The 13,340-nt window shown below is 31.9% G+C and overlaps 1 protein-coding gene across 1 annotated transcript; it reads right to left on the minus strand.

Annotated features, from left to right (window-relative positions):
• Positions 1–769: 769 nt before the first annotated feature.
• Positions 770–3,984, minus strand: LOC118197725 (uncharacterized). Its single transcript, XM_085810337.1, has 2 exons — positions 3,762–3,984; positions 770–1,722 (listed from the first exon to the last, which is right to left on the minus strand). Exons 1-2 carry the CDS (start codon positions 3,972–3,974, stop codon positions 1,012–1,014), a joined length of 924 nt encoding a protein of 307 aa, XP_085666463.1. The 5' UTR covers positions 3,975–3,984; the 3' UTR covers positions 770–1,011.
• Positions 3,985–13,340: the final 9,356 nt, after the last annotated feature.

Consider the following 13,340-nt stretch of genomic DNA (forward strand, 5'->3'; position numbering starts at 1 on the left):
AAATTTTATTTCGCTAAAATGAAGGCTGTATATATTTTGCATTATGTGTAAATTTTCAAAAAATAAATTTTTTTCAATATGAATACGTAACTTCTTGTGTATAAATAAGGATTTTGACATAAATGTGACATATTAATTTTTTCTATGAAATTTTATTTACCTTAACTGCTTCCCTTACAATTTTTTTTTTTAAATTGCAAAAAATCGTCATTTTTTTAATTTTATTATTAAATGCAAGGAAACGAAGCAAAAAATATATAGATTTTAGGTTGAATTTTAAAGGTGTAAAAGCATTTAGTTTTAATATTAGTTTACTATCCTGAGTTATCTCGGGCAAATAAAAAAAAATTAAATATTAGTCATGGTATGATAGTTTTTGAAACGAGGGATAACACAAAGTCATACCTGACATTCTATACACAGGAACAACATCTGGAAAATGCCTTGAGGTTATTATCACTATCTGAAAGATTATTGCTTTCGCTATCTGACAGCATCGCCATTTTTTTACTTTTTTCAACGCAACTATCATTCTTTATACATTATTAATCCACAAGCCAATGTCTACTAGATAATAGAGAAAACACATGACCAGTCCCGCCTGCTGGGATAATAATTAACTGCAATGAATACAAACCCAGGATAATCAAGCAAGCAATTAATATATAATTAACTGAATATATTTATTCATCATAAATTTAATTATCAATATTCCAAACAAGTGTAACAATCAGAACACATGAAATAGAAATTGTTTGTAGTGGCTGTACATGTGCAAATTAAATTTATACAACTAGATTTTCTTCTATAACTTGCATACTATTATACAATTTTATTTTTTTCATACACATTAAAATACATATATTACACATTTCTAGATACATATTATGGAGTGAATTATATTAAAAAAATATCTGCACCAAATAGGCATTATTAACAATACAAACTGAAATTATGACTGTACATGCACTAGATAAAAATTTTCAAATTAATTGGTAGCAAAAATTTGCTTCATCTGCCAAGGAACAGCACCAACACCACAAAAGAATTCTTTAAATTCTTCTCTGATTTTGGCTGGTTATTTGCCATACATGTTGGAGCTGCTTCTGTGGCCAGATCTGTCAAACCATTACCTGTACCATATGATCTCCATTGTCCATCATGAAAAGTCCCTTCATGATCTTCAAAATCAGCAAAACCAAATGGACAATATTTTCTTTTTGCAATTGGCAACATGTCATCACATATTTTCAAATAATTGTGAAGACAAACTGCAGCCTTTGCAATACTTTCCACAGTTTCCATTTTACCAATGATTGGTTTTCGGAAAATCCGGAAACGTGATGCAAAAATTCCAAACGTATTTTCAATTAATCTTCTGCAGCGAGACAGTCTATAATTATAAATTTTTTTGGGTGTATCAAGGTTGCGACCAGGAAATGGTCGCATTAAATTTTTCTTCAAAGGAAATGCCTCATCAGCCACAAAAACATAAGGCAAATATTTGCCAGGGCATACTGCTTCTGGCTTTGGTATGTTCAGTGATTCCTTCTGAAGAGCCTGACCAAAAGTTGAGGAATGAAAAATCCCACCATCACTCTGCCTACCAGAACCGCCAATGTCGACAATAGTAAAACAGTATTTTCCATCACATGCAGCAAGCAGAACAATGCTGAAGGAACCTTTATAGTTAAAGAACGCAGACCCCGAAGAATTAGGAGCCTGTAATATAAAACATATGTAGAGCCAGTTGATAATTATTAAAAAAAAATAAATATTGAAAAAGAAAATTATCTAAAAAAATTTCTAAGACTAAAACCTTTAAACTGCATATACCTTTAAAAGCAACTCTAAATTTTGAACAAAATATGCCAGAGGCATGCCTCATTATAAGTACAGGGTGTCCCTAAAGTCTTCATCCAGTTTGATAATGTTACAGGTTGGAAATATTCATTTGTGCCAAGCAGCCACAGGTCACATTAAACATGGTGTAACTACAATCATTTTGCATTTTCCAATAAATTGGTATTTTTTTAAGTCAGTGCAACATTTTGAAATTAGATAAAGACTTAAGAGATACCTGTTATTACATTATATGCTTCACGTATAGAACAAATATCCAAAAATCTAATAGATAATTCATAATTCAAATATCTAGATAATTCATAAAACTGATAGCAATTATAAAAAGTGTATAAATATATAAAAACTTCCATTTTGTTAAAGTACAAAATAATATATTTGATAATGTTTTAGTGACATTACTATGATACTAACTTATTAATACAGAATTTTTTTTACACAAAAGTATTTCACATTTAGGCTTACCATAATTTTATGGTCCAAATCAGGACATATTTAAAATCAAACTAACCCAGAATATATTTTTGAAATTATTTAAAAGTCTTAACAGTTTACTGAAACATTGAACTTTATTTATTCAGTAGTATTTTTCACTAGACATGACTTTTCCCAGAAATGGTTTATAGTTTTAATTACACCATAAAATTCCCAACAAGAAAGTTATGAATTAATTTTAACATTTAGCAGATGTTTAACAGTATCTAACTTTTAAAATTATATTTACAGTTCAACTCTAATTATCTATCAGCTTCGGAATCATGAATGCAATAAATATGTAAATAAATAAAAACATTTCCTACTACCACCAGAAATAGGCAGTTGACAATGAAGGTACAGTTTTAGTATAGCATAGATAAAAGGTTTGGAATCAAAACTTAAATAAAATAAGCTACTTAGCTAGTTTACTGTTAAAAAGGTAATATTTTAAATATATCCGGTACAGTGTCAAGTCTCAACATAATTGATATCGAATTTATTTAATGTTATCAGAAGTGGCTTTAAGGAGGCAGGCAAAAGGTAGATCAATGTGAAGAACAATCAGGATTTTTTGTTAGACTTTAAAAAAAGAAAGTTTACTTTTTTTCATTTAGTATTATTAATATTTAAACTCTAATTATGGATTATCTCTCCATTTACCCCAAGTAAAATTTTTGGTAGCATTCCTAAAAAGCACATGTGGAAAGAGTTTAATTCACCTAATAATTGCCAAAACTTAGCCAGTGGTGTAACAAAATGATGTATTTTATAAACATTGTCTGCAAACAATTTAGGGCTGCTATGAACATGAACTACAGGACATGAAATTAACAAGTGATTCTAAATCAGCTAATGATGTAAATGTTATGTTTAACAAATGGTGTAATGTAAACAAATTTAATGATGATACAATGTTTAAAAAATTTTTTGATTTATGAATGTTTGACTTGTCCTCTTTTATTTTATTTATTTATTAGCCCAGAAGGGCTTAATTTCGTTCTGGCATTCTGCGTTGGTTCATTATACATGTCGTTTCCCTTTTTAAACTATTGTCACCAAATATTAGAGCCAAAAGAATTAAATAACGATCCAAAGAAATAATATAAGAAATATTACATCCCATAATTAATGAAATTGCACGTCAATTTTTAATTATACCTACTTAGATTTACATGACAGCACAGTATTATATTCTTTCACACAATATTTTAGGTTTTATTCCAAACATTTTTGCTCATAGAATAAATGATGTATTTTAAAGAATTTTTTTTTTACTTTTTGTGAGATTCATACTATTTCTGTGGATTATTGGGTAATAAAAATTCATAGATAAAAGACAGAAGGACAATTGAGTTTCTAATTCATACATATAATCTTATTGGTTTAAAAAAATTAATCAGCACTATAAATGAAAAATTTACCTGCATTACTATATGTTTCCCATCAACAGCTCCAATGCAGTTTGGAAATTCCCACTCATTGTTTATAATAGTAGCTATTTTCCTCCACTTTTCTGTTGTAGGTGGTTTTAATACCACTGGAGACAAGTTAACCCATATAGCATCACACACCTGTCTAACGATTTTTGAAACTGTTGGTTTCCCAACACGAAACAGGTAGGAGATGCTGGTCATGGAATCACCACTCGCCAAGAATCTGGAAAATAATATACACTTGAAATGTCAAAGAGAAAGATATACAATTATTACCTTTCAAACATAAAAATAAAAGATGCTGCATTTCCAATAAATTTAATTAGGTTAATTCTACTTATGTATTATATGTTTGCTATTTATCATACAGAATATCTTTATTGTAAATCATTTCAACCAAGGAATTAAACAGATTACTTTACTAGCTTCTTTTTATTTTTATTACTGTCACTAAATATATACAATAATTAATAGCATGCAGATTTAAAAAAAATGAAAGTAACTAATTAATTAAATAGATTTATACATTGCATTATAAAATAGTTTTTTTTATAAATATTAAAATAAATGACGAAATATGCTATGGAAAATAGAATTAAAAAATGAATTTTAAATAGTGAACTCTACTTACCTTATGGTAATAGCTAATCTTTCTTGTGCAGAGATGGGATTCCTGAATGAAGTGGCCTTCATTGTAATTCGTGGACCAACAACTGATAACAATTCATCAAATTTTTGCGGAGTCATCCGGAAGAAATTAAAAAATGACTCAGTATCCTGCAGTCGCATTTCGTTTATCAGATTTTGTTGCGCCCCTTGGTCTTGTCGATTTAGGTAAATTGGTCTAACCCACCATTTCCTTTCAGAACCGCTCCGTTTTGCTTCCCGTTTCTTTGATAGTAAAAGAAACAAAACTTTTCTGCGTTTTACGTCAGGATCCATATCAAATTCAAAACAAACAGCAATCGCTTAGCGGGAAAAGATCAGATGTTCAGCGTACTCTCGCGAACAGGTTGTTTGGCGCCAAAATATTACAGTGACACCTAGCGGCGGTAAATGAAAATATTTTACGGACGCAGCAGTGGAAACGCTTGTACGGATGCCGTAGGCGTGTCTTCAATTGACGCAACGCGTTCGTACGCAGTAGTGGAAACGAGCCTTTACTGTGATCGTTTAACGCGACTAAGTCACAAGATGGCTTTACAACGTCACTTTTCTTCTGCAGGTCCGCTATAAAAGAATATTTTATTGTAGGCAGTGATCGTTCATTCACTTTCGTTTCAGGCAGAAAGACATTTGTTTTCTCTATCCTTTGTGTTTGAGACAAGACTTTACCCCTTTCTATAATGAGGGGAGAAACTTCGCTTGAGGGCTCGAGTTCGCCTTGTTCAGACTCCAGTGGACAACTTTTTCCCATTTCATTCTTTGATTGACTCGGAGCTCGAATACCTGTTTTCATCTGAAAGAAAAGTTTATCGTGTTGATCTACGGCTAATTTTTCGGCGGTTCTGTTTCCTAACAGATAATGTTCCAATTCATTTCGAGTGACCGCTGCTTTTGTTGTTATTTGGCCAAAAGTTCCTTCTATTGTAACGTTTGCTAAGGGTACACAAATTGGGGCCTCATCAAACGTGTGTTTTACCCAAACAGTCTCGCCCGTCAGCACCGAAGGAGTGAGATATTTCTTGCAAATTACGTCAATGCATGACCCGGTATCTCTCAAAACTGGCAGATCAAAACCGTTCACTTTAGCCATCGTTAGATACGGGGCTAAACAATCTTCTTCAATCTCCTGGACTCTATTTACAATAAACGGAGTTTTGAGATCCCTTTTAATTTCCGGACATTGAGGCCTTAAGTGTTGGGTTGAACCACAAGAATAACACTTAATTGGTCTTCTCATATCAAATTGACGCTCATCCTGATTCTGGAGTTGTTCCTTTCTGTCAGAGGCGTATCTATCCTCCCCTCCAGACTGGTGATACTTTTTCGGATCCCTCGAATTTAAATTATTTGTTTTTCCCCTTTGTGACTCCGAACTATGAACAGGAGAGATCTTCTTCCGGGGTACACGCACATTTTCATATCCTTCCAGCATTTCCGCTAATTTCTCTGGAGTCGTTATCTTCGACCATTCGTCAATAAAATGTTGCCGCACTTCGGCATTTACACGACGCTTCATTTGGTCCGTTATCATGAGCTCCTTTAAAAGTTCAAAATTCGTAACTTCCAAACCTGCAATCCATTCTTCAAAATAATTCCTTAATTCAAAGGCAAAATCTCTCCAAGTGGTTTGGGGGTGTTTCTGAGATTGCACGAATTTGATGCGAAATTTTTCTGGACTAAGTTTGAACCTTTTAAGCAGTATCCCTTTTATATAAGCGTAATCATAAGCCTGCTGTTCTGGTTGTCGCATAATCAGCTGAACTATGTCAGTTGGCAAAATTGCCAATAAAACCGAAACCCATTCTGATTGGTGAAGATTCGCACGCTTTGCTTAGCGCTCAAACATGACTAGATACAAACTGATATCGTTCTCTTCAGGATAAAATTTTGGCATCTTTTTTTAGATCATATCGGCTTTTTTTTTTTTTTTTTTTTTTTTTTTTTAGTCCATTTTCTTCATTCCCACCATTTCCAGAGTCATTTCCGTTAGCGGCTAGTAAACGTAACTTGGATAATTCAAATTCCATTTCTTCTCTTCTAATTCTATCCTGCCTTTCTTCTTCTTCTCTCCTAATTTTTTCCTGCCTCTCTTCTTCTTCTCTCCTAATTCTTTCCTGCCTTTCTTCTTCTTCTCTCCTAATTCTTCTTTGCCTTTCTTCTTCTTCTCTCCTAATTCTTTCTTGCTCCTTTTTTTCTCTCTCAAGCCTCGTGGAGTGATATTTTCTAACAGGCCTTTCACTAGTTCCTCCTCATAGGATTCATTTCCCATAATCAGCTGTCTTAAATCCAATATCCTAAGTTCAGGGCTAACTTTTCCCCCTAACTCTTCAGCCAAGGATTTAAGATCCTCTTTCTTAACTTTTGCTAAGAATGCCATGATATAACCAAAAATTATGATCCTAACAATTTTAGATCCCTCACACTACAGATACATGCAATTGATTTAAACAGATATCATTTTCACAAGAGAGAGTAAAAATTAAATTTTATAATTTTTTTACAACCTATTTTACAGATGTTAGACAAAACAAGACAGTTTACACTATAATATGCACATTATGCATTCAAAAATAAAAACAAAAATTGTCTACTTGAGGACGTATGAAACTACAAATAATATTATCCTCTGCAAAGCTTTAAATTCAGTTGCGTAAAACACACTTGCTTATGATAATACAATATACTTTCCTCAAAATTTGGGATATGTTAAAATATGCATTCAGAAATACAATAAATTACACAATACCTATCCATATGCTAGCAATTAGCATTAATATGACAACAGTTAAAAGGAAAGATACTGGGGGTTTTATCATTCCCCTTTTACTCCTTCAATAGAAAAAAAAAATTCTCAGTTCTTACACAAATAAAAGTTTGACACACCTTAACTGAAATTCTAATATTTATAACATTCAAAACGTCTTAGAAATGATATGTCAGAATGCCACCTAACATTAAAACCTTCAAGTTACAGTAATTCTACTCCTTTACACAATCCAATATATAAGTTTAATTTAAGCACAACACATTAACATTTCAGATATTAAAAAAAATCTATTAACACAGGTTTAAATTTTAAATTTTATACTTTCTTATTGTAACATAAAACCCAAAAAGCACATTTCTTTAAGCTTTACAGGAACAAGTTGACTTAAAACAGTTATGTGAACTTACATACTGATTTACAGAAATAAATTAAATTACTTTACTGCCTCAATATAAAAATCCAAGGTACTTACTTACCCGTCTGGATTGGAGAGTTGAAATGGTTGCGATGCAAAACCGGATGCCGTCAGAACTTCGCTTCTCACAATTTAAGATTTTATGGACACTGATGATCCAGGCACCTATATGGCATACACACAAGATCTGATGATCTAAATTTTCTCGATCACAAGGGTGATCACCCACATATCACTTTTTCAATACTCTACACATCACAATGATCTGATGATCTTCGGACAATGATTGTCTCACACGCTCACTGCGGTAAATTTTCTCGAACACAAAAGATGATCGCACAAGTAGCACCTTTATCACCGCGCTTAAAGATGAGCTTATTTCAGGAGACTGTCGTTCCTCTTTTTCTGGACTGATGTCCGTAACTTCTTCGTGGATTCTATTCCCCCACTTCGAAGAGCTGTAAATCACTTTTCGAACGGATGTTCGTAAATTCGTGCTCCACTTCAGAGCCTGGCGGTCTGTACTATCTGCAAACACTGATGATGTTCGGACAATGGCTGTCCTACAAACTCGAGATGAATTTCAGACTCGGACGGTCTGCAATCTCTGCATGGATTTTCTTATCTCACCGCTTCGGAGAGCTGTAATCACTTTTTCGAACTGATGTTCGTAACCTTTCGTGTTGCACTTCAGAACCTGACGGTCTGTAATATCTGCAAAACACTGTTGATATCCGGACAATGACTGTCCCATAATCTTGAGATGAATTTAGAGAGCCTGACGGTCTGTAATTTCTGCATGGATTTTTCTCATCTGAACCGCTGCCACCAATTATTATAGTCTCTAGGTACCGTTGTTTTTACATAATGCGAGAAACGTACATACATTCATACAAATTCTTCATTATTTAATTTATTTAAATATAATTCAGGGCACTAGTATTGGATGGCAAAAATTTCAAAAGTAAAACTCCGTTTTAGAGTGGACAACGCAAAATCCGAAAATGAAATTAATAGCTCTTCTGGGCAAATTGCCCCTTTGAGCTTTAAATAAAAGACGTTTATCAGTAGAAACTATCAATAGACATGGCCCAGATGGAATAGCGAAACATTTTATAGGATGTTAGAAAATACGCATTTAGACTAACGTTATATATCTTCTGTACATTTAAAAAGTGAAGAAAACATGTAATGTAATTCTATAAAAATTGTATGTATTCATTTGTAATTCTAAAAAAACGTATAATCTATTAGTTTTTTGAAGAAGGCAAAGAAAAATTGCGCATTTATCTTGCAATGATAAAGCAAATAGAAAAATTGTTTAAAACAATTGTTCGTCTAAAACTGGCGGGTACCCCATAGCTCTCTCAGTGTCTAATATGTCGAAAATAACGTGTTCACTCGCATAATTCTCAGCCTCGTTTTGAAGATAAAAAATCGTCAAAAGTGTACAATATTGTGCAGTAAATTTATTCGCATAATAGTCGCAACTAGACTTTCACAATGAAAAATTGGCAAAAAAGTGCAACTATTATGCGAATAAATACAGAACTTTCCTTCAGTTTAGATTCCGCTATAGCATAGGGACTTTCATAAGGATATGTTAGGTAATTATAATTTTCTATTAAGGTTTCACAAAGTATTTCATGAGACTCAGTTTTACGTAGAGTGGTGGTAAAAGATTTTCTGTCAATAAGGTTTGGGATAAAATGCTTTGCTGATGGTAAATTCTCAAGATTAATGCGCTACGTGCGATTCATGCGCTCTTACATACGATGTAGTTCATTCATACGTACAATATGAGAACTTAAACATAAGAATCCTGCTGAAGGAACATGTGACACTTCTTTATGATCTCCGCAAATAATCCATACTTAATAACTATATGTCTTACATATGAGGAGATGCTATTTATTTTCAATGCGCGAAAGAAGCGTTTTAAGGTTTACAGTGTGAATAGAATGGTAAAATGTTTTTAAAAATTGGAAATTTATAATAAAATTAGTAGTAAATTCTTAATCTGTTATTTATATCATCAGTTTTATTCATTGCAAATATTTTATCATTAACTAAACAGTTATGTGATAAAAAAATCAAGTTTGTTAAAAATTTTTATTTGATGCATAATTTTCAGCGCCTTTTTCAGCGCCAACGTCAGAAGTTAAAAAACATCTAAAATCTTCAACAAAAATTTTATTATAGGCTTGCATAACTTTAAATAAATTTTTATTTTCAAACGCCAAACGCCTTTTTTTTGGGGGGGGGAGAAGTATTTCTTAAACATACCAGTTAAAAAAATGATACATTTACCTTTCTTAATTCTTGACTGTACGAGCTAAAATATTTAAATATTTATCCACAAATATGCACAGTACTAGAAAATTACCTATACATGCCACATTTTTATAAAACTGGTAATTTGAAATAATAATAATAATTATTATTATTCATAAAATCCTAGAAATGTAAAAGAAAAATAAATAAAAGTTTTGAACACTAGTTTATTATTGCCTAAAATATAAAAAATTGAGAAACTAAAAGTAAATTTCAAAATGTTTAAAATTTTTTATTAAATTGTTTAAATTAATAACACAAAAAAGAGAATTTTTATTGTAAATAAAAAGAGAAGTTTGATAAATTAGTAAAGATTATCTAGCTTATTATCGTAAGCTTATCATCAAAGGCCCAAAAACACTAACACTAACAGTTCCATCCGGATTAAAATGCGGCAAACGGGCTTGCCTGCATGGGTGTTTTCGTGTGTAAAGTGAATAAGAGCCAATTTCTCTTGGAAAGTTGCCCATCATCGGCCGAGCGGTAAAGTCGCTGAACACTGGTAGTTCGGTTCGAATCCCGCCAACGGGCTGGCTGCATGGGCGTTTTCGTGGTTTTCCCCATGTGTAACGTGTATACGAGCCAGTTTCCCTTAGAAAGTCCTTCACGAAGGCATCCCTCCCCTTACACAGATAACCCTAGTGGGCTTTGCCATAATTAATAAACCAAACCAAAACAAACCTCTTAGAAAGTCGTCTACGAAGGTATGCTTTAGGCAGTTAGTGTGCTTTGCAATATTTCAATCCTCCAAAACAGTGCTCTCGCACCCATTTATATAGAACCTTTTCTAATTTTTAGAATCGCTGCATTATGTTACCATTATCATCTAATGCGGCATACAACATGTTGCCATTCCCAAAGATTTAACTTTCGCACGACCTAGAATATAATTAATTCTCGAGATATTGTCATTCGGCGAGACTTATCGCCAATTTATCTTTCGAATCACATTGTATTTACCTAACAAACTACGATTTAAGTAATACTCGTGCTGCTTATACGTTATGCTTTTATTTTATTTTTTAACAACATATTTAACTGATATAATTTATAATATGCTTAATCGATATAATCTGTATTTAAAAGATTTTTGCGAACATTTGCAGATTTTAGCAAATTCGAACAACAACATGAAAACTTTTGTGAACATTTGCGCCATTAATAAAATATACATCTAAGGATTATATTACCTACCTCGAAAAGAATTAACATCTTTTTAGTTTGGATGTTTATGAAAAATTTGTTCTTGCATATTCAAAAGAATAAATGCATACATTAAAAAAAAGGCACAAATTTCACTAAAATGTACTAAAATTTTCTAAATACTTTGTACAAAAATAAACTAATAATAATACCATTAGTATAAAAAAATTGCTTTTTTTTTTTTTTTTTTTTTTTTTTTTTTTGTTAGCTCAGAAAGGCTGTTAGTCTCGAAACGGGATTTTTCGTTGAATCACTGTAAAAGGCTGAATCACATTTCAAATTTTTGCCACCAAATATTATCACCTTGTATTATATTTAAGAAATTAAATAATGAAGAATCTGCATGAAAGTATGCCTGTTTCTCGCATTTTAGAAAAAAAAAAACAACGATACATAGAGCCGTGAAATTTTGAATAACGTACACTTTCACACGAATATGAGCACCTGGAAGACCGAATCTGGAATTCTTATTTGTTTTATTATCTATTTCATATTTTTTAAACTTTAAAGAATTTTGATTACGAAACTCAACGATTTCAAAGCTAGGAGTGGCAACACACTGTACGGGAGGGGGACATTTTTATCTCCAGCGCGCTAGAGTGCCTGCCGGAAATTCTAAAGATACGCTGTTTTTAAATATTTTGTGATATTTCTGTTGAATTGAATTTTATTCGATAAACATTTATTTATTAAAAAAGGTTACCTTAAGTGCGAATATTTATTTATTAAATAAAGGTAACGTACAAAATGTTTAAAAAAAATCTTCTTTGGGTGTAATATAAAATGTGAAAGCTTTCAGATTTTTCTTTTCCTTAATTTTATATCAGATTAAAAACCTTTTTAATACCCGAAGATATATTAGTCATTAAAGTTTCTATGATATTGGAATCAATGTAGACATTGTTGCCAACAGATGACAAATAATGTCTTTCATTTATTTTTAAATTCTGTATGTATAATTTTCAAACTAAAAATTCTTAGATATATTTCGCGAAATAAATATAGCTAAGTAATATTCTGATAAAATATCAGGCTATTCATTCTGAGTAGTGGATAATAGCTGATTTGTTTTTAAATAAATATATTAAAAATATGTTTAAAATAAATTTACTCATGAGAAAATTTTTATCATTTAAATGCTAGAGATCATTGAATGATGCGAGACATTAGAAGAAATAAGCGTGAATATTTCAATATATTTATTAATTTTTTACTGTAAGTTCTTAAAATAGCGCATCGCAGAAAATATTTCGTCTGAAAATTAATATGCAAATTCTTTCACATGTAGCTATTATATAATGCGATCTACAAGGCGTTAATTTCACGGTAAACATCAAGTGACAAATTTCAAAGATGCCTTCAAGTTGGTTATGTGTAGCAATAGCAGTTTAGTGAATTTTTTATATAGGGATTATACAGCGATGATAATATTGTTGATGGTTTCATTTTGATTTACACGAAGCAAGATTCCAATACTTAAATCTTTACCACTCTTCGAAAACTGCCTTCTCCATTGGTCCAATGTACATCTCCAATCAGCGATCTGGACAGCTAAGGGCAACGCCTGGCTCGTGACGAATCCTTAGCCAATCGGAGAGTTGTGAGAAGATTGCGTCATGCATCGCCCATGCGCTTGACCGCGAGAGAACGAATGTCGAACTTATATTTGGAGTTTTATCGCCTTACTTGGCGTCAAGAAAATGCTCTCAAACTATGAAACATGTCGAACGTACCAAATATACAGCAAGTTCATGATGTTATGTAATGTTTTTTAAATAATTTTTGCTATTCTTTCTTCACCGATGTACTTTTTAAAAACCTGCGAAAGGTTCAACTTGAAAGTTAACGCATTACAAACAATGCATAAAGTTGGCAACTAAAAAATATTAGATTCTGAACTGAACTTTTAAAAGCTAACAAAAGTAAACTTTCGGAAAGTATTTTAGTGATTAAAATATTCTAAAGCTATTTTAAATGCTTTCGTCTTTCGTTAAAAATATTAAATCTCAAAATTAATTTAATTATCTTGCTTTTGAGCTACAAACAGTGAAAACTGCTCTCCACATAAAACATGGAAATAATTTTTACAGGCAAACTATGGTTACTTAAACACTGCGGTAATTAAAAAAATAAGCTGAATTTTATGACAATAAATAAATTTTTACAGCAAAGTTTCTCTTTC

Source organism: Stegodyphus dumicola, chromosome 2 (assembly GCF_044657685.1).
Source record: "Stegodyphus dumicola isolate Sdum_Otavi_A_Nest chromosome 2, ASM4465768v1".
Classification (NCBI taxonomy): domain Eukaryota; kingdom Metazoa; phylum Arthropoda; class Arachnida; order Araneae; family Eresidae; genus Stegodyphus; species Stegodyphus dumicola.

Coding starts and splice junctions, on each gene's coding strand:
- LOC118197725 (XM_085810337.1), bottom strand. CDS start 3,974: ATGACCAGCATCTCCTACCTGTTTCGTGTTGGGAAACCAACAGTTTCA. Junction 1,723..3,761: donor GGAAACATATAGTAATGCAG/GTAAATTTTTCA, acceptor TTTATATTACAG/GCTCCTAATTCTTCGGGGTC.